Source organism: Hyla sarda, chromosome 4, assembly GCF_029499605.1.
Source record: "Hyla sarda isolate aHylSar1 chromosome 4, aHylSar1.hap1, whole genome shotgun sequence".
Lineage (NCBI taxonomy): Eukaryota > Metazoa > Chordata > Amphibia > Anura > Hylidae > Hyla > Hyla sarda.
Window position 1 is genome coordinate 302,864,995 of NC_079192.1, and position 18,678 is coordinate 302,883,672.

An 18,678-nucleotide genomic window follows, 5' to 3' on the forward strand; every position below is an offset into this window, starting at 1 on the left:
AGGTCCTAAAACTGCTCAGTTCCAGCAATGAAAAATCTGTGTTGTCTGTCAGAATACATATTATTTCTCCTATAAACGTATGCTCCTGTATGGTGCTGACTTACATTATAACAAAACAGATTGAAATGTATACCTTTTTTTTTTGCGTACACAAGTGTTTTAGTGTACTGCAAAATTGAACGTATTGTAATGGAAATAGTGAAACGAAAACATAAACGCTGTGTGGCCCTAATCCTAAAACTACTCAGATCCAGCAATGGGAAATCTGTGTCGTCTGTCAGAATACGTATTTATTATTTCTTCTAAAAACGCATGCTGCTGTACGGCGCTGACTTACATTATAACAAAACGTACTGAAGCATTTTTTTTTATTTTGGCGTACACAAGTGTTCTTGTATACTGCAAAATTGAACGTAATGTCACGGAAATAGTGAAACGGAAACATAAACGCAGTGTGAACCCATGGTGGGAAATCTCTGCTTTTGTGACAGGAAACCTTTACAGCAGGGTTTTGCAAACCGTTGTGCCTCCAGCTGTTGCAAAACTACAACTCCCAGCATGCCCGGACAGCCAAAGGCCAAAATCGCTGTGTGGCCCTAGTGCTCAGTTCCAGCAATGGGAAATCTGCGTCGTCTGTCAGAATACGTATTATTTCTCCTAAAAACGCATGCTGCTGTATGGAGCTGACTTACATTATAACAAATGGATTGAAACATATACTATTTTCTTTTTGGCGTACGCAATTGTTTTTATATACTGCAAAATTGAACGTATTGTAACGGAAATAGTGAAACGGAAACATAGACGCAGTGTGAACCCATGGTGGGAAATCTCTGCTTTCGTGACAGGAATTTTTTAGAGCAAACCATTGTGCCTCCAGCTGTTGCAAAACTACAACTCCCAGCGTGCCCGGACAGCCAAAGGCCAAAATCGCTGTGTGGCCCTAGTGCTCAGTTCCAGTAATGGAAAATCTGTGTCGTCTGTCAGAATACGTATTATTTCTCCTAAAAACGCATGCTGCTGAATGGAGCTGACTCACATTATAACAAGTGGATTGAAACATATACTATTTTCTTTTTGGCGTACGCAATTGTTTTTGTATACTGCAAAATTGAACGTATTGTAACGGAAATAGTGAAACGGAAACATTGACGCAGTGTGAACCCATGGTGGGAAATCTCTGCTTTCGTGACAGGAAATTTTTTGAGCAAACCATTGTGCCTCCAGCTGTTGCAAAACTACAACTCCCAGAATGCCCAGACAGCCAAAGGCCAAAATCGCTGTGTGGCCCTAGTGCTCAGTTCCAGCAATGGGAAATCTGTGTCGTCTGTCAGAATACGTATTATTTCTCCTAAAAACGCATGCTGCTGAATGGTGCTGACTCACATTATAACAAATGGATTGAAACATATACTATTTTCTTTTTGGCGTACGCAATTGTTTTTGTATACTGCAAAATTGAACGTATTGTAACGGAAATAGTGAAACGGAAACATAAACGCAGTGTGAACCCATGGTGGGAAATCTCTGCTTTCGTGACAGGAAATTTTTTGAGCAAACCATTGTGCCTCCAGCTGTTGCAAAACTACAACTCCCAGCATGCCCGGACAGCCAAAGGCCAAAATCGCTGTGTGGCCCTAGTGCTCAGTTCCAGTAATGGAAAATCTGTGTCGTCTGTCAGAATACGTATTATTTCTCCTAAAAACGCATGCTGCTGAACTGAGCTGACTCACATTATAACAAATGGATTGAAACATATACTATTTTCTTTTTGGCGTACGCAATTGTTTTTGTATACTGCAAAATTGAACGTATTGTAACGGAAATAGTGAAACGGAAACATAAACGCAGTGTGAACCCATGGTGGGAAATCTCTGCTTTCGTGACAGGAAATTTTTTGAGCAAACCATTGTGCCTCCAGCTGTTGCAAAACTACAACTCCCAGCATGCCCGGACAGCCAAAGGCTGTCCGGGCATGCTGGGAGTTGTAGTTTTGCAACAGCTGGAGGCACAATGGTTTGTAAAACACAGCTTTAGGGTGGCAGCTTATGTACTGCCCCTATTTGTGCCAGTCTGAACATGGCACCAGAAGTGAAGCAGTTTGGGGGCCAGCAGTGTTTATGACAATGGGACCCCCGGGTTCCTCACAGAAGTGCCAGGAATGTCATCATTAGGTCCAGGGCTATTGTACAGAGAGGCTGGAGCCATACTGGGAGTGAGAAAACCCTGAGCTGGCCAGCAAAGTGAAGCAGTTTAATCCTCCGGCACAAAGCTGGGGGAGAACTTAGCTAATTTGAGTGTGAAAGGGTGAGGAGCTGGGGGGGGGGGAGGGCGGCAGAGGAGCCCGGAGGAGGGAGGGGGAGCAGGGCCTGGGGGCGGTGACTGTGCTGGGATTCCCTGCAGCATTGCACCCTTATAGCCCATTGTTACTAGTGTGTGTAACGTGAGAGCCCGCTCCTGAGGATGTGTTACCGCACGGAGGACGGACGTGTGTGGACGAGCGCGCTACATGCAGCCTACTACTACTGCTGACGGGCGGAGCGGCTTTCTATGGGCACAGGGCGGCTATCTACAGGCTGGAGCCCGGCAGGCTGCTGCACTCTTTGGATTGTACTTTGGGGGTCCCGGGATGTTGGGCGCATGAGGAGGATTTTTGGCGCACTGGAGCTGTGTATTGGGGACTAGCGTGGATTTATGGTGACAGGACACTGCACATGGATGGGAAGAGCCGATAAGTGATCGATCAGGTGAGGAGCACACGCTGCAGGGTGGGCAGCAGGGGTGAGGGTCGGCTGCCAGCACTTTCCACAACTTCTTCATGTCATGTAGAAGTGATGGCTGGGCTCTAGTTCAAAAGGTTATCCGAGGAAAGCTACGATCTAGTGGATCACACGTAACGGATTCAGATGAAGTGATCAGGTAGTATAGAGGCAATTCATGTACATGCATTGCTATATGAAGCTGGATTGTGGGAACATCGCTCTGGCAGCAAATGTATGTGTGTGGTAACTTTTCAGAGTCTGTGGAAAGCTGGGTGAACGTTTCTCTGTGGTATGTATTTTATAATGCAGTGTCTGGATATGCAGAATATATCATTCAGGATCTGAGTAAAGCTGGACTAGGATGATCTGATCGCTTGTGAAAATCAATGATGGTTTAGAGTCATGGTAGACGATCCAGATAATGGAGAAGTGGTAGGTGGAGGTTATAGCAGGGTCTGCTACAACATCTTGAATATTATTATAATAAATTATTTATTATTATTATAAAAAAAAAAAAAAAAAAAAATATATATATATATATATATATATATATATATATATATATATATATATATATATATATATAAATTATAATTTTTTTATTATTTTTTTTTTTCAATTTAATCCGCTCCACAACCAGAAGTAGCATCCGATCCGTGAATATCCATGCCCTGTCTTCTGGCATTTTGAATGGCTGTAAACAGATACAACATGGATGTGGAGCTGATGAAGGAGAGCAATTCCGAAACTCGTATAGTAAACAATACAGCATTGGAGGGATTCCCTCTTACAGCCAGTAACAAGTGTGCCCCATCTTAATAGACTGATCTATTCATTTATATATCTACCAAACTGCATATTTTAATTTTATTATAATTTTTATTTTTATTTTAAACAAACCCCAGTGTGGAATTATGACTACAGCACATGTGCAGTCTACCCGAGCTCACTAGTGAATGACGAGATGCGAGTTGCTATTCATATACATGTGCTGACAGATCTATGCCATAGGGACGATTTTCTAATGACTATGTTGCGGGAGCGATCCGACTTTCGTAGTCCAGCTTTACTCGGATCCTGAATGGATGGCGCATTCTCCATATTCAGGGGTATCTCTTTATAACACATACTATTATTAATCTTTACCCAGCTTTCCACAGACACTGTAAAGTTGACATACATATATACATGCCGACAGAGCTTTGGTATACAGCTCTATATGGACTTTGAGAGAGTGGCACTTTTTTTTGTATGTTTTTAGGATACACCTATTCAGCGTGAACTGAATTTTAATTACATTAATGTGAAATTCCTCCCCCCCCCTTTTTTTTTTCCTTTCAATTTCTATCTTTTTCTATTCCTGCTTATTTTAATGTAACATGTGATACACTAGATCAGAGGTCTTCAAACTGTGGCCCTCCAGATGTTGCAAAACTACAACTCCCAGCATGCCCGGACAGCCAACGGCTGTCCGGGCATGCTGGGAATTGTAGTTTTGCAACTTCTGTAGGGCCACAGTTTGAAGACCACTGCACTAGATCAAAGTTTGGCTAATCTTTTTGCATTACTCTGGTGACCTAGATATCCTACCCATCATTTTCTAGTAAATAATTCACTCTATATGGATGGTACCCATTCGGCCAATGAACACGGCCACCAAACCCGAGGTGTAGCATACTTTCTTCCTTTTGGAATAAGCATGTGAAGTCTTTATCGGGTGACCTTTCCCTGATGGGACGTTGCTGTTTTAATGGTATAGCGATCAGATAGATGACTGAACAGAACAGTCCTCACTAGTGGCACATGGCTGGCAGTCTGTTATGGCGCAGTGGCGGGCGCTGGATGATTCGGAGTGTTGGCTGAGAAAGCTCTTCTCATTTTAGAAAGTGCTTTTGCAACTTGACCCTATAGTAAACTGTGACTAAATACAGTGCAACCCCAGTGTAGGTCCACAAGTGTCTTAATACAATGTAGCTCCAGTGCTGGGGTCTAATGTGGATCCAGAAGAAGTGTATTAATACATTGTTGTAACCCTTGTGCCACAACTTTTAATGTTGATCCAGAAGAAGTGACTAAATGCGGTGTAACTCTTGCGATGGGGGGTCTACTGAAAGCATGCAGCGCTCTCCTCCTACATTACTCTCCTATACCAGTGCTAGGATTTCTTCTTCTTTCAGAACAGTTGGTGGTCTGTAATATCTCTGAGATTTGCTATGATGTATGTGTTGTTTTTCTTGTCTGATTCTCTATTTACCCTCTCCTTATCTTTGCAGATTGCAGAGCTGCTCTGTGTAAACTCTCACTCTGGTACCATAACTATTCTGTAAATCTATAACCAGGGGTAGCCTTGGCACACAAAGGCCTTTGTGGTTTTCTGTTCAAAGATTAAGCTGGAGCCCAGGGTCCCTGCAGCTAGTTACACATTGATATCCCTTGGAATGCAGGGACTGGTGGGCGAATTAAACCCCCACCCCCACTGCCTGCACACATTTCATTTCTTTATTCCTGGATTTTCCTGCTCCATCACTTGGCTGGACCAATGGTATCAGTCATCTGTTAAATGAGCAGTGGTTACATTTGATAGAAAACATAACCTGAACTAAAAGTACTGTGTGTGTGACATAATCTTAGAGCCATGCTCCCTTATCGGGTGTCATATGACTGTGCTATGTAAATGATGGCATTTGTCTTGATGACGTTACAAAGGATTGTAATCTACTTACTATCTAATATATTCATAAATGTGTATATTGAGGCAATACTTTTATATTGTATACAAGTGTCAATATATAGAATTGTATACGCATACACTATTGGTATATTGATATGCATGTTTTATAAACGAGTTATTTGGAGTATCCAATGAAAATATTTTTCTACAGTCCTTTTTCATAATATTGAGATGTTCTTGCGCATGTATACCATAGGAAGTGTCTGATCATACTCATTTCTACATTGTTCTCTTTCAGCCTAGCCACACTTTATTGGAGCATACGTGTCCGGTCAAGACTACTTATAAGGAGCCATCGCCATGCAGCACTTAGGACGATGCCTGATCTGCCTTCTGGCTTTCTTTACTGCAACGTCATGTCAACCAGCAATGTCAGATCAAGAAAGTCAGAAAGGTAACTACAAGAAGAAAAGTCTAATCTTTGGTGCCCTCTTCAAACTCTCCCCCCAAAAAAACTAAGTAGACTGGTGATCGCTAGAGATGAGCGAAGTTATTGATTCGATTCATCACAAACTTCTCGGCTCGACGGTTGCAGACTTTATCCTGCATAAATTAGTTCAGCTTTCAGGTGCTCCGGTGGGCTGGAAAATGTGGATAAAGTCCTAGGAGACCCTCTCTCCTAGGACTGTATCCACCTTTTCCAAAAGCTTATATGTATTTTTCTCTGACTGAGGGAACATTTTAAGCATGTAGAAGTCTTCTGACCTATGTGACTGACTGATTTCTCATGGTTCAAAAAGCAAATTTTTTTTTTAAAGGATTTAGCAATGTATAATAGTAGATGATGTAAAAATATAAATTTTATACCTATGAATTTTAGTGGCTTTCACAAAAAGTCATCTTTATGTCTACGTTCAGCAAATAACACCTTTAACGAATACCATCCTCATATTCTGCATAATGTTTTAAATGAGGGAACCTAAAGCGAACAGGCTTTTTGGTGCCTTTGAGTGTGAAATATGTAAAAACTGGGCAATATCTTGTTTCCTATAGCATAATCAGTTTTTTTTTTTTTTTAATATAGAAAAAGGTATTTTCTCCCCCACCCCCGATAGCATTATGTCAGGAGACGAATTGCTTTGAGGTCAAAAGGTTACTGCTAGGTCAAAATACAAGTTCAGCATGGTAAAATTGGCTGAGGTGCGAAAAATGGCACCCCTCTGGAGTGTGTCTCTTTCACACTGAGACTCCAAAAAGCAACAAAGTTCATCTAGTGGTTAAATAAACACAAGCGTGTCTTGTGGGCGTGGTATTCTAGGGGTTAAGTAACTGAGTCATGTGTATATGATATAGAACTGTCCCATGTGCTGTAGATGTAACAATATTTTTGGCACAGGATAGAAGCATTTCCATTCTGGCATTACATGTAACAGCTTTTTATGTGATGTTTTTGGCTTAACGCTTTAAACTAATTCTATAGAAGGAAATTGGTGATAATTGAAAATATTGGAGAGCTGTTGAATGATCCGTAATATAACGGAAGGAAGATGCTAAAACCACTCTGCTCTTTCAGCAGAGTCAGCACCTGAGCTCGAAGAACATCATCTTCTTGATCCTGGAAGCCCCTTGCGTCTTTCCTGTGATTCCAATTACAGTAGTAACATTAACTGGTATAGAGAACAGGAGAGGCTGCTGGCGGGACAGAGGATTCACTTAGAAGGCTCTGTTTTGGAAATGGTAGACCTAACCTATGAAGATTCAGGACTGTATCTGTGTGTGGTTCGTGGTACCGGTCAAATCCTGCGAAGGTTCTCCATATCTGTTGTGGGTGAGTGATTGAGTTTTTATCTAGTAAATAGACTAACATGCTATGTCGTCGGCTGCAGGGTGTTGTGTTTTATCCTTTAGTAAGCCAATATGCCGACTGTGTTGGGTGATAAAGTTGTATGTTCTTACATAGAATGCTCTCCACGTTGTATAATGTATAGTCTACAGGCCTGTCTTTTCCTGAATTCATGCCTCTGAGGCAGCAGTAATTTGTTCTAGCAGCATGTTCATGACCTGTAAAGCCACTTATAATTATGCATTGTTCGCACTAATATTGGGATGAAAAGAACAATGCCTTTGAGGCTCCTAGTTCTTACGGTTGTTTTTGTTTCTCAGATTCAGCAGCATCTGGGGATGAAGATGATGAGGATGGCCGCAGGGAAGATTTTCAGGGCGATTTGAGTGAGGAACCTGTCTATATCTACCAAGGTGAGTGCTCTCTTATTGAGGTTACAAATTAGAGGTTATAATGTCCTCAATCCTCCGCCCATCAAGGCTGTAAACTCTAATCGTAGTGTATAGCAGACGTTCTCAACATACCAAAGACCAGACTGTCTGTCATGGCCCTGAGAGATGAGTAAAGATGCCTCTGACCTATGCCCTAAGGCTTACAGATAAGCAGAGCCTGACTTTCTAACAGTGTTGTAGGCAAACGGAACACTGAATATTTATTTCACTGCTGTAAATATATTTTTCGATCTGTTCAACAGTCCTAAAAGTGTTCATGTACCTTTCCGTTACCCTGTAAACACAGATTCTAATGATATTGCCTTGTCTCTTCCAGCGCCATATTGGACCCATCCGCGTCGTATGGAGAAAAAGTTATATGCTTTACCTGCTGGAAATACTGTAAAGTTTCGCTGTGCAGCAGGGGGCAGCCCCCTCCCGACCATTCGATGGCTGAAAAATGGAAAAGAATTTAGAGGAGAGCACCGCATAGGGGGTATTCAGGTGAGCAATATACACAATTTTGCAGACTAAACATTAAGCTAGTTATGCCAAAATAAAAATTGGTAAAGAGAGAATTTTCACCTCAAAAATATTATTTGCTTCTGTCTAGCTAAGGCACCAGCATTGGAGTCTTGTCATGGAAAGTGTGGTACCCTCAGACCGGGGCAACTACACTTGCCTGGTGGAAAACAAGATGGGCACCATCACATATACATACATATTAGATGTGCTTGGTAAGTAGACTTGCTTACTTGAGTATTTTCTTTTGTATTAATATTGTTGGGTGAGAAGAGTGTTTCATATTTGCTGTTTAAGTATATGGAGCAATAGTCATAAAAAAAGTAACTGGCGTGTGTGGGCAGGGATCCCTATAAATAACTGATGATGTCCCAGCTCTGTCCTGAGACCTTCTGGAACTTCAAAGTCAATAATATCCTATTTGTGTCGTAAACCTAATGAGTGTGGCTATCTGTTCTCCAGCCGGCCCTCTGATAGCTCCTACAAGTGTCTGCTGGCTATCTAGCTGGCTTTATGGAGATACTGTCTGCACTGCAGGCCATTTTTTATGGATGTTTGTCCTCATCTTAATGCTAACATTAGATTTTGTAGGTGGTTTTACTTCACGAGTCATGTTACAAACTCTAAGTGTAAATTTATCTGTAGACTTTGAACTGTCATTTAAAATCTACATTAGTCATGGTGATACGAAAATATTTGTAAATGGATGACGATGATTTAATATCATACCTGTAGTTTTGTTGTACACACTAACTTTTTTTTCTTCTGATTGTCCCTAAAGAGAGATCCTCACATCGGCCTATTTTGCAAGCCGGTCTCCCAGCAAATACCACAGCTCGTGTGGGCAGCGATGTGGAGTTCCTGTGTAAGGTGTACAGCGATGCTCAACCGCACATCCAGTGGCTTAAACACATTGAAATGAATGGGAGCCGCTTTGGCCCTGATGATGCACCATATGTACAAGTATTAAAGGTAAGTTTGCTTCCTGTTATGTCATTTATTGGCTCTTTGCTGCTCTTCCATGATAACTTGTCAGTTTTCGTTTAGTGATTTAGACCCCGTCTGCAAAACTTGTAATGTTATGTGCTAACTCTTCATCCTGACTGGTACTTGATACCATCATGTAACCTGGCCCTGATCATACTGGAAACACAAGTCTCCATTTGTAATTTATACTTAACCCATTAATAACCAAAATATTTTGGTCCTAAAAGTTAAGACGCTGTTTACCAATTTTGTACATGCACAAACTCTATGTATTGAATTTTTTTAAATAGTGCGTACCAAGGTAAAAAAAAAAAATTATTTTCTTAAACAAGTAGAGAAACAATTCTTTTGATTAAAGTTTGTAAGTTTATCAAAGAAGCTATGGCATGGGTAATGTAACCCCTGAGTCAGGTAGCTCGCTTGGATTCAATAGAGGCCTACTTTTGTGAATTTTATTTATTTTTAAATACTGGATGCGTCACATATTTTTTTTAAAGAGGTATTCCTATTTCCCAACACTTCCTAATCCACATGATGGGGGAACAACTAGCTGGGTACAACTACTGTGACTCCCTCAGATCATGAGAACAGGGGGAAAATTGTTCCCTAAATTGGTGGAGACATAAACACAAGTGCGGTCAGCACTCCATTTTTTTTTCTTTCTTTTTTTTTTTTTCCTTTTTAATGTTGCTTCATCATGAATGTGACACTTCCCTTGTAATGTACTTATTTTTTTATTTGTATTTTTTTTTATTTTTATTTATTTTTTTTTAGACTGCCGATATCAACACTTCAGAAGTAGAGGTGCTTCATCTGCGAAACATCACAATGGAAGATGCAGGAGAATACACATGTCTAGCAGGGAATTCAATTGGTCTTTCATATCAGTCTGCTTGGCTAACAGTTCTGCCTAGTACGTATAGAATGCCTATGAACTTGTGCCATACTTAGTGGGAGATTGTGCTTGTGTGTTTATAATGTATATTTTGCAATTCTTAAATATACCATTAAAACTGCAGCCAAGGCACATCTGTATAGGAAGTCTTGAGCTATCATTTCAAGTTGTGAAATTGCTTTGAATATGAGAAAATGTGTGGGTTAGACATGAATAACAGATGGGACTAGCTAAGAAAGGAGACAGAGGCCATAAAGAAGGTCAAGGTCACAGATGCACTGACCCTGGCTATTTTCTTCTCCCCACAGATGATGACCTAGAGGAGCAAGAGCCTGCAGAGTCCAGATATATGGATATAATTATATACACTTCTGGATTCCTAGCTGTGGTAATGGCTGTTGTCATTGTGATTCTTTGCCGTATGCAAACTCCACACAGCAAGCAAACCTTACAGCCGCCTGCAGTGCATAAGCTTACAAAGTTCCCACTTATACGACAGGTAAGAAATATTCAATAATTCTAAAGGTAATTTGGTATCTTTGTACCTTGTTTTTGTTTTTCTTTAGCTTTTTTTTCTTAATGATCCAAATGAGGATGTGGCAGACTTAACTCTTAACCAATAATTTTTTTTGTGTGTGTATATGTATGTGTTTGTATAGAGAGAGAGATTTTATAATTTTTTTTAATTTTTTTTATTTTTTATTAGCTTGTGCAAAGAGCCAGACTATTAGCTGACTTGACAGTAATGGGTAACAAATCCCTAACGCTGACTCCGGTCAGCTCCTTTCTGCCCCGTATGCGTTTTTCCCCACCGGACCTAAAACTGTAGTGTACCACGGTTTTAGGTCCATCGGGAAAACCGCATACGGGGCAAAAATGATCTCACCGGAGTCAGCGTTTCACTCCGGTCGGCTCATTGAAATACATTGCATACGGCAGGGATACAGGAGCGCCCAGTTTAAGCTCCCCCCAGCCGTATGCGGTTCGTATTTTTCTAAAACGTGATGTGAACCCAGCCTTTAGTCTGCTTCCCCAAACGATCATACAGATATGATTCACAAAGTCTTAACAGTCAAAATGGTTGGTAATACTTGTCAGCTTTTGTCTTTTTTTTGTGCTTTTACATATTAAGAGCATCAGTTTGGCTGATCATTCTTGAAATGTTTCATCCCACAGTTTTCCCTAGAGTCGAGTTCCTCTGGAAAGTCCAGTGCCCCTTTGATCCGCATCACTCGCTTATCTTCCAGCTGTGCACCTATGCTCCCTGGTGTAATGGAGGTGGAGTTGCCTCTAGATGCCAAATGGGAGTTCCCCAGGGACAGGTTGGTCATTTTCAACCTTATTACTTTTAATTTATTTTTTATTTCTCTTCTGTTGTGTTTTTTTTTTTTTATAAATATTTATTTTCTTTTATCCATTAGGCTTGTATTAGGAAAGCCTTTAGGAGAGGGCTGTTTTGGACAAGTAGTAAGAGCTGAGGCCTATGGAATTGAAAAAGATCGTCCTGAAAAGCCTATTACTGTAGCAGTAAAGATGCTTAAAGGTGAGTACTGACTTGTTGTTCTCTTTAGGCTTCAAGCACATGATCATGTATTTAGAGGCAACCACTGGATCTGATCTAGTCCTGTAGGGTCCGGAAAGATGTTCCCAAAGCTTACCCTTTGTGCTTTCACTGGTACATCTAGTCCAGTCTTCCCCTGTGTATTACAGTTGTTACTAGATTTTGCAGTAAGAATCTGTTTATACTGGGTTGTAAACAAAAATCATGACTAATCCATTTTACAATGGATTCATAAGGCAAACGGACCCTGCTGAATAGCAAAATGTACCCGGGTCAAGATTTTCTATAGTTCTATAGCATTCAGTCAAGAATTTCATAGTTTTGGCAGCAAGAAAAGTACTGCATGCTGCCCAGTTCTTGCTGTCAACATAAGCCATAGCTCAGGTGTTAACATAGCCTAAACCAGTATTTAGATAAGTTGTACAGTGTCCCAAACAACCCAATATTGTTAACAAATTAAGATCTATGTAAGGACCAGCCAGTCTTTTCTTAAATTATATTATAATAAATTATATATAAATATTTATTTGTTTGGCAGAATGAGAAATAGTGTGGACTTCATATTAAATGGGCACTGGCAGATACAAAATCTTTTGATATGTTGTAAAGCATGTATAACCAATAGGTTTTGCAACTGCTTTAATTCGAAAATGTTCAGTATTTCATACTGAAAAAGCCAGTCAAACAACTGCCCCCCCCCCACTTGCTTGGACACATACTAGTCCTGCTATGTCCATGCGTCATCACCTATGTCATGGACACATTTCCTTGATTGACAGCTGTGAGCGCTGGGCTCAATGCTGGAGGAAAAATCCTCCCACGGTCAGCTTGTGTCCGCTCACAGCTTTACTCGGGCACACAAGTTGCTTCTGCGGCGAACATTTTCTCTGCTTCTGTACCCCTGATCTCTGCACTCGGGGATCGGGGGACAGAAGCACTGCGGGAGAGATAACCGACATGTATCCCTAGCAGGGATACATCGTGCTGCGGCTAGATGATGGGTTATGTTCACTTTGCCCGCTCCGTTACTCACTTTCAGCCTCCGGCGCCGCTGGCATCTCATTGTCTGCCACTCACATCTCTGCCCCCCCCTTCTCCCCCCCGCCACTCTCTGCCTGCCCACCGCTCACATCTCCTCTAGGGTTAGCTATACTACAACACCCACCTTGACACTGTGGACATGCTGGGAATTGTAGTTTTGCTAATGCTAGGGGAGGTGTAACCATTTGCCTGCTCACATCTCCCCTAGCATTAGTAAAACTACAACTCCCAGCATTCCCTGACAGTGAGGACAAGCTGGGAGTTGTAGTTTTGCTAATGCTAGGGGAGATGTGAGCAGACAGCATACTGAGGGAGGGGGCGGAGACCTGCACAGTGAGGCCACTCCCCCTCCCTTTTGAGAGGAATTAAGACTAGTGAGCTAAAAAAATAAAGGTGCTAGACACATCAAAATTAAATGTACATGGTCAGGATTATTTATTGATATAGTACTGATTAGGTAGTGATATATTAAAAAAAAATGTATATGTGTGTGTGTGTGTGTGTGTGTGTGTGTATATATATAGTGTGTATGTGTGTATGTATATATATTTTTTTTTTAATGTTTTTTGATCTGACGGGTACGCTTTAAGCAAGAAATAATATGACCTCTCTAACTTTATTATTTTATTTATTTATGTTTTTTCTACTAGATAATGGTAATGATAAAGACCTGTCTGATCTCATCTCTGAGATGGAGTTAATGAAGGTTATAGGCAAGCACAAGAACATAATTAACCTACTTGGTGTGTGTACTCAGGAAGGTAAGTGAGAGATCTTATTTCCTAGTATATCAGGTTAATATTAATATATAAAGATTACAATTTCACTTTTTAACAGCTTGGAAATAAAAAAAACAACTTTACTATGTTTCTGCTCAGGTCCACTATTTGTTGTTGTGGAGTATGCCTCCAAGGGAAATTTGCGCGAGTTTCTGCGTGCCCGACGTCCTCCTACACCAGAAGATGCTTTTGATGTAACAAAGGTGCCTGAAGAGCTGTTATCCTTCAAGGATCTTGTGTCCTGTGCTTATCAAGTTGCCCGTGGCATGGAATACCTGGAATCCAAAAAGGTAAGTTATACCATATTTTCATAAAAAATCTTAAATCTTTTATTTTTTATTTTCCCCCCCTCTTTGTCCCTCTTTGCTTAGACTTATTTATTATTTGAGAGAGGGATGTTATTTATTTATTTCATTTATTGTTAACCTGCACCTTTTTAGTACTTTGTAATAAGATTTAGCACATTTTATATTTTAACCCAACCTATTTTTTTATTTCTCCCCCCCCCCCCCCCCCCCCTTCCTACAGTGCATACACAGAGATCTGGCAGCTAGAAATGTCCTAGTAGCTGAAGATAACGTCATGAAAATTGCTGACTTTGGTCTTGCTCGAGGGATTCATGATATTGATTACTACAAAAAGACTAGCAATGTAAGTTCTTTTACTTGACCGTACATGATTATGGTGTTTTTCTAGTAGATCTTCTTTATTCTAATCCAAGCTATCTATTCAAACAGGGTCGACTTCCTGTAAAGTGGATGGCACCAGAAGCTCTGTTTGACCGTGTCTACACACACCAAAGCGACATGTAAGTTTCAGTTTGAGATTAATATAGTTTTTCAGGTTTTATAGCCTCATAGCATAGCAGTGGCCCAGGTGATTTTAAACATTACACTGTTACTCTTAGGCTGGGTTCACACAGCAGAATTTCTGGGCCGAATTTCTGCCGGAGATGAAGCCGGCGTCGCTAGGACCGAGCAGACTGCATTGCTGCCCCCATAGATGCATTTCTGGGTGGATATTTTGGGAGATCTGCTCAGAAATATATTGCCATCTATGGGGACGGCAATGTAGTCCGCGCGTCCTAGTGCTGCCGGATCGATCTCCGGCAGAAATTCTGACCAGATATTCCTAAGTGTGAACCTAGCCTTAAAGGGGTACTCCAGTGGAAAACTTTTTTTATTTATTTTTTTAAATCAACAGATGCCAGAAAGTTACAGATTTGTAAATGACTTCTATTAAAAAAAAAATCTTAATCCTTCCAGTAGTTATTAGCTGCTGAATACTAGAGGAAATGATTTTCTCTTTGGAACACAGAGCTCTCTGCTGACATCACGAGCACAGTGCTCTCTGCTGACATCTTTGTCCATTTTAGGAACTGACCAGAGCAGCATATGTCTGCTATGGGGATTTTCTCCTACTCTGGACAGTTCCTAAAATGGACAAAGATGTCAGCAGAGAGCTCGGTGTTCCAAAAAGAAAATTTCCTCTGTAGTATTCAGCAGCTAATAAGTACTGGAAGGATTAAGATTTTTTTAATAGAAGTCATTTACAAATCTGTTTAACTTTCTGGCACCAGTTGATTAAAAAAAAAAAAATTCCTCCAGAGTACCCCAAGTTTAGAAATGCTTCTTGAAGGAGTTCACGTTCAATAATTAATTTAATTTTTGACTGGTTCTTCTTATTATTAGTTGTCCCAATGATCTGCTGAGGTGAAACAGGAAAGCAGTTGTTTACGTCTACTGCAGTACCACTGGAGGAAACATTAAAGGGGGTTTCCAGCTTCTTAATATTTAAGGAGTATTCTGGATATCTGGGGGGGAAAACACCCGTTACCACTTGTGTTCTCTGTTTCCTATTTCCAAGACATACTAGTCTTGTAAGTGACAGCCCACTCAGCTATCACTGGTCACTGTAGAGACAATCCTGCCTCAGAAATAGGGAGCAAAACAACAAGCAGTGGACCAAAAGACATGCAATGGAAGTGTGTGTGTGGCTAAGTTATGCCTTTTAGAACTTGCCCAAAAACATAAATAAATGTTTTATATATCCAAATAACCCATTTTTTATGCTTATTCTTATGGACACTTAAAATGTATGCATCTGTGATATTTTTATGGATCTGTTCCGCAATTTTTGAGATCCCTACATACTATTTTTTTCTAGTGAATGAAAATATTTCCAGATCATGTGAGGATCACACAGGTAGTTGCTCAGCTCATTACAAGACAAAGTTTAGGTAATTGTACTGTACAGAGCTGAGCACCTTTCTGACCATCACATGACCAGGACTGCTCTTAAAACACTGTATAGGCTTTTATGTGCTAAAACTGGAAATGCCCTTTATGGATTGTAAACACTGAGTTGCATGTTGTACTCGGCTCCATGATCTTCTTAACATTGTATATTCGAAGACATTGCTCTGACCTGATTTTTAAATATGTATTTTCTAGATGGTCATTTGGAATTTTAACTTGGGAGATATTTACTCTTGGTGGTTCTCCGTATCCTGGCATTCCAGTCGAAGAGCTGTTCAAACTGTTACGAGAAGGACATAGAATGGATAAGCCATCAAATTGTACCCATGAACTGTAAGCACCGATTTGACTTTATTTTTTATTTTTTAAATATATATGTTATTAAGTATGAGCCAATTTAAGGTGTCCATACAATTGAGACGATAGTTGACCCAATCCGCCAACTTTGGCTGACTTGGCAGGCTGTCTAAAGTGTAGGGTGACTCCTTAACCCACTGCCCACCCCAAAGATGATGTCGGTGTGCGTGAAGGATCTGGCATGTTGTATTTTATCTTGCTGTTCTGGGAGAGATAAGTAATTGCAGAGCTGTCTGGCTGCAGATTGCCACTCCCCATAGCAGACTGATAAAGGTTTGGCTGTAGGTCAGGAGAGGTAACTGTTGGCCAAACAAATGTTCCACAGAGATTAGTTATTGAAAATGTATGGCTACAAATGTATCTGGTAAATCGGGGGGTGAAATATATTAGTAAAACAATGCTGTATGTTTGATCCAGAGAATGAGTTCAGTTACATCTGTATTCTTTTGTTATACACTTCTGTATTGTTTTCAATCCTGATTTTTACACTGGTTCCTCAATACATTTCAGCAATGTGAAGGGCTTATAGTTTGAACTATTAAGTATAAGAGGCGTGGTGCCAGTCTTGTATAATTAAATATGAAGTATTAATGGATGGCCTCTTTTGTAGGTACATGTTGATGAGAGAGTGCTGGCATGCTGTCCCATCACAAAGGCCAACATTCAAACAGTTAGTAGAACAGCTTGACCGAATTCTCACAGCTGTGTCAGAGGAGGTAAGATTACATATTTTTTATATTATGTTCAGATTTCTCCTCCATATGAATCTAAATATTTACCATGTTGTCTTGGAGGATGGTGTATAACTGTTCTGTTTATATTGGCTATCTTGTATTATATGCAATGGCATACCAGCACTGTTAAATGTATATTTGTCCTGGTTCGCTTTCTGATCTTTTCCTTTTTCTTTCTACTCCTTAGTATTTGGACCTGTCAATGCCCTTTGAACAGTATTCTCCCTCCTGTGAAGACACTGCAAGCACATGTTCCTCTTCTGACTCTGTGTTTACACATGATCCTGTACCAAGTCCTAACTATGTCTTCAATTATCACAATGTACATTCTCATATGGGGACCTGAAAAAAACTACAGCTGGTTATAATGGGGGAATATGGACATTACAAGTACTGCGTATACCCTCACAAGGAACCCAGTTTAATCAAGAGACGTTAACCGTGCCTAGTTTTGTAGACACTGGTGAAACACTGTGCTGCTTTTCTGTTCTGCTTGGGAGAAATAAAAATTACATTGGTGCTGACCTCAAGCTACCGGTATACAGGATGCAAAGCACTGTGAGCCCTTGACTGGCTCTGTCATGTCTGGGAATATGTAGTAAAACGCCATGTTGTGGATGTGAAGGACTACCGTTTGCAGGGATGCTTTTCCCCAGTCGTGTTTTAAGGGTTGTCAAAAAGCTACTGGGAAGCACTGTGCTGCTGGGAACATAGCTTTACCTGCCTGTTAATAATTTCTGCATTTGTAATGCCATGCTGCAATCTGGAATTACAAGTGGCCCCAAAGTGCCTGGAGTTTTTATGGTTTTTAAAGTTTGTAAATATTTTCTAACAGAAATATTTATGTCCAGTTCTTGTCTTATTGCATACAATAGGTCATTTGAAACGTTTAGTTGAAGTGAGGACCTGAGGCCTTATTTCATGTATTTGTTTTCATGGATTTTTCTTCTAGCTGCCATATAATTTATCTCAATGATATTTTTATATTCACATACAATGGACTTTGAAGGATCCTTACAAATCAGAAAGCTTTTATACACTATAGATATATTTAATACAGAATATGCTCTTTTGCAGTTTACCAAAAGTTTCATATTTCAAGTTTGATTTATTTTATATATTGTAAAAAAAGTTACTTTTAATATAAAGACTTAAATTATATCTAACATACTATTTCTGTTGACTTTTATTATCATTGTTCTTTTTCTCCTGTATTGTCTGATAGACCAATTCACAAGTAGTTAAAGGAAAACGGTCAGCCCGTTCACCCACACTAAACTTAATACACTTGGTAATAGTGTGGGTGTGGGGTCACTTACTTAAATACAGCCATTAAGTCCTGAGCTATGTCCCCCCAGAAGATCCTCTGCTAATTCAGTGAATAGGTGGGGCTTCGCTTGCTCAATTTACATATTCATTTTCCACTTGGATGTGGAGTCACAGACAATGAATATGTGAATTGAGCCTGGGAAGCCCCACCCCCGTGCATGATTCACTGAATTTAGCCGAGGATCTTCTGGAGGACATATATAAGCACCTACTAGACGTATTTAAGGAAGTGACCCCTCGTTGGACTCCTGTTCACGAACACTATAACTCAGTGTATTGGGTTTAGAGTGGGTGAACAGGCTGACAGTTATCCTTTTTAAAGGGGTACCGCCGATTGGGACCCCTGTGATCTTGCACGCAACATCCAGTTATAATCAGTCCCCGTAGCATGTTTGCTCCGGGTCGGATTACTGCAAGCCAATGAGAGGGGGCATGACAGCTGTCAATGGGAGCAAGACCCCCGCGATCAGGCATCTTATCCCCTATTCTTTGGATAGGGGATAAGATG

The 18,678-nt window shown here is 40.4% G+C and overlaps 1 protein-coding gene across 2 annotated transcripts; it reads left to right on the forward strand.

Moving 5' to 3' along the window:
* Window positions 1-2,401: 2,401 nt before the first annotated feature.
* FGFR4 (fibroblast growth factor receptor 4) lies at window positions 2,402-17,986 on the forward strand. Of its 2 annotated transcripts, none has more exons than XM_056574730.1 (18): window positions 2,402-2,747; window positions 5,732-5,887; window positions 7,007-7,261; window positions 7,597-7,689; window positions 8,045-8,211; window positions 8,321-8,444; window positions 9,011-9,201; window positions 9,991-10,129; window positions 10,420-10,610; window positions 11,288-11,433; window positions 11,533-11,654; window positions 13,364-13,474; window positions 13,592-13,782; window positions 14,021-14,143; window positions 14,230-14,300; window positions 15,946-16,083; window positions 16,718-16,823; window positions 17,029-17,986. In XM_056574730.1, exons 2-18 carry the CDS (start codon window positions 5,794-5,796, stop codon window positions 17,185-17,187), a joined length of 2,421 nt encoding a protein of 806 aa, XP_056430705.1. In that variant the 5' UTR covers window positions 2,402-2,747; window positions 5,732-5,793; the 3' UTR covers window positions 17,188-17,986. The 2 variants fall into 2 exon arrangements, with proteins under 2 accessions (XP_056430705.1, XP_056430706.1); XM_056574731.1 differs by having other exon boundaries at window positions 7,010-7,261.
* The last annotated feature ends 692 nt before the right edge of the window (window positions 17,987-18,678 follow it).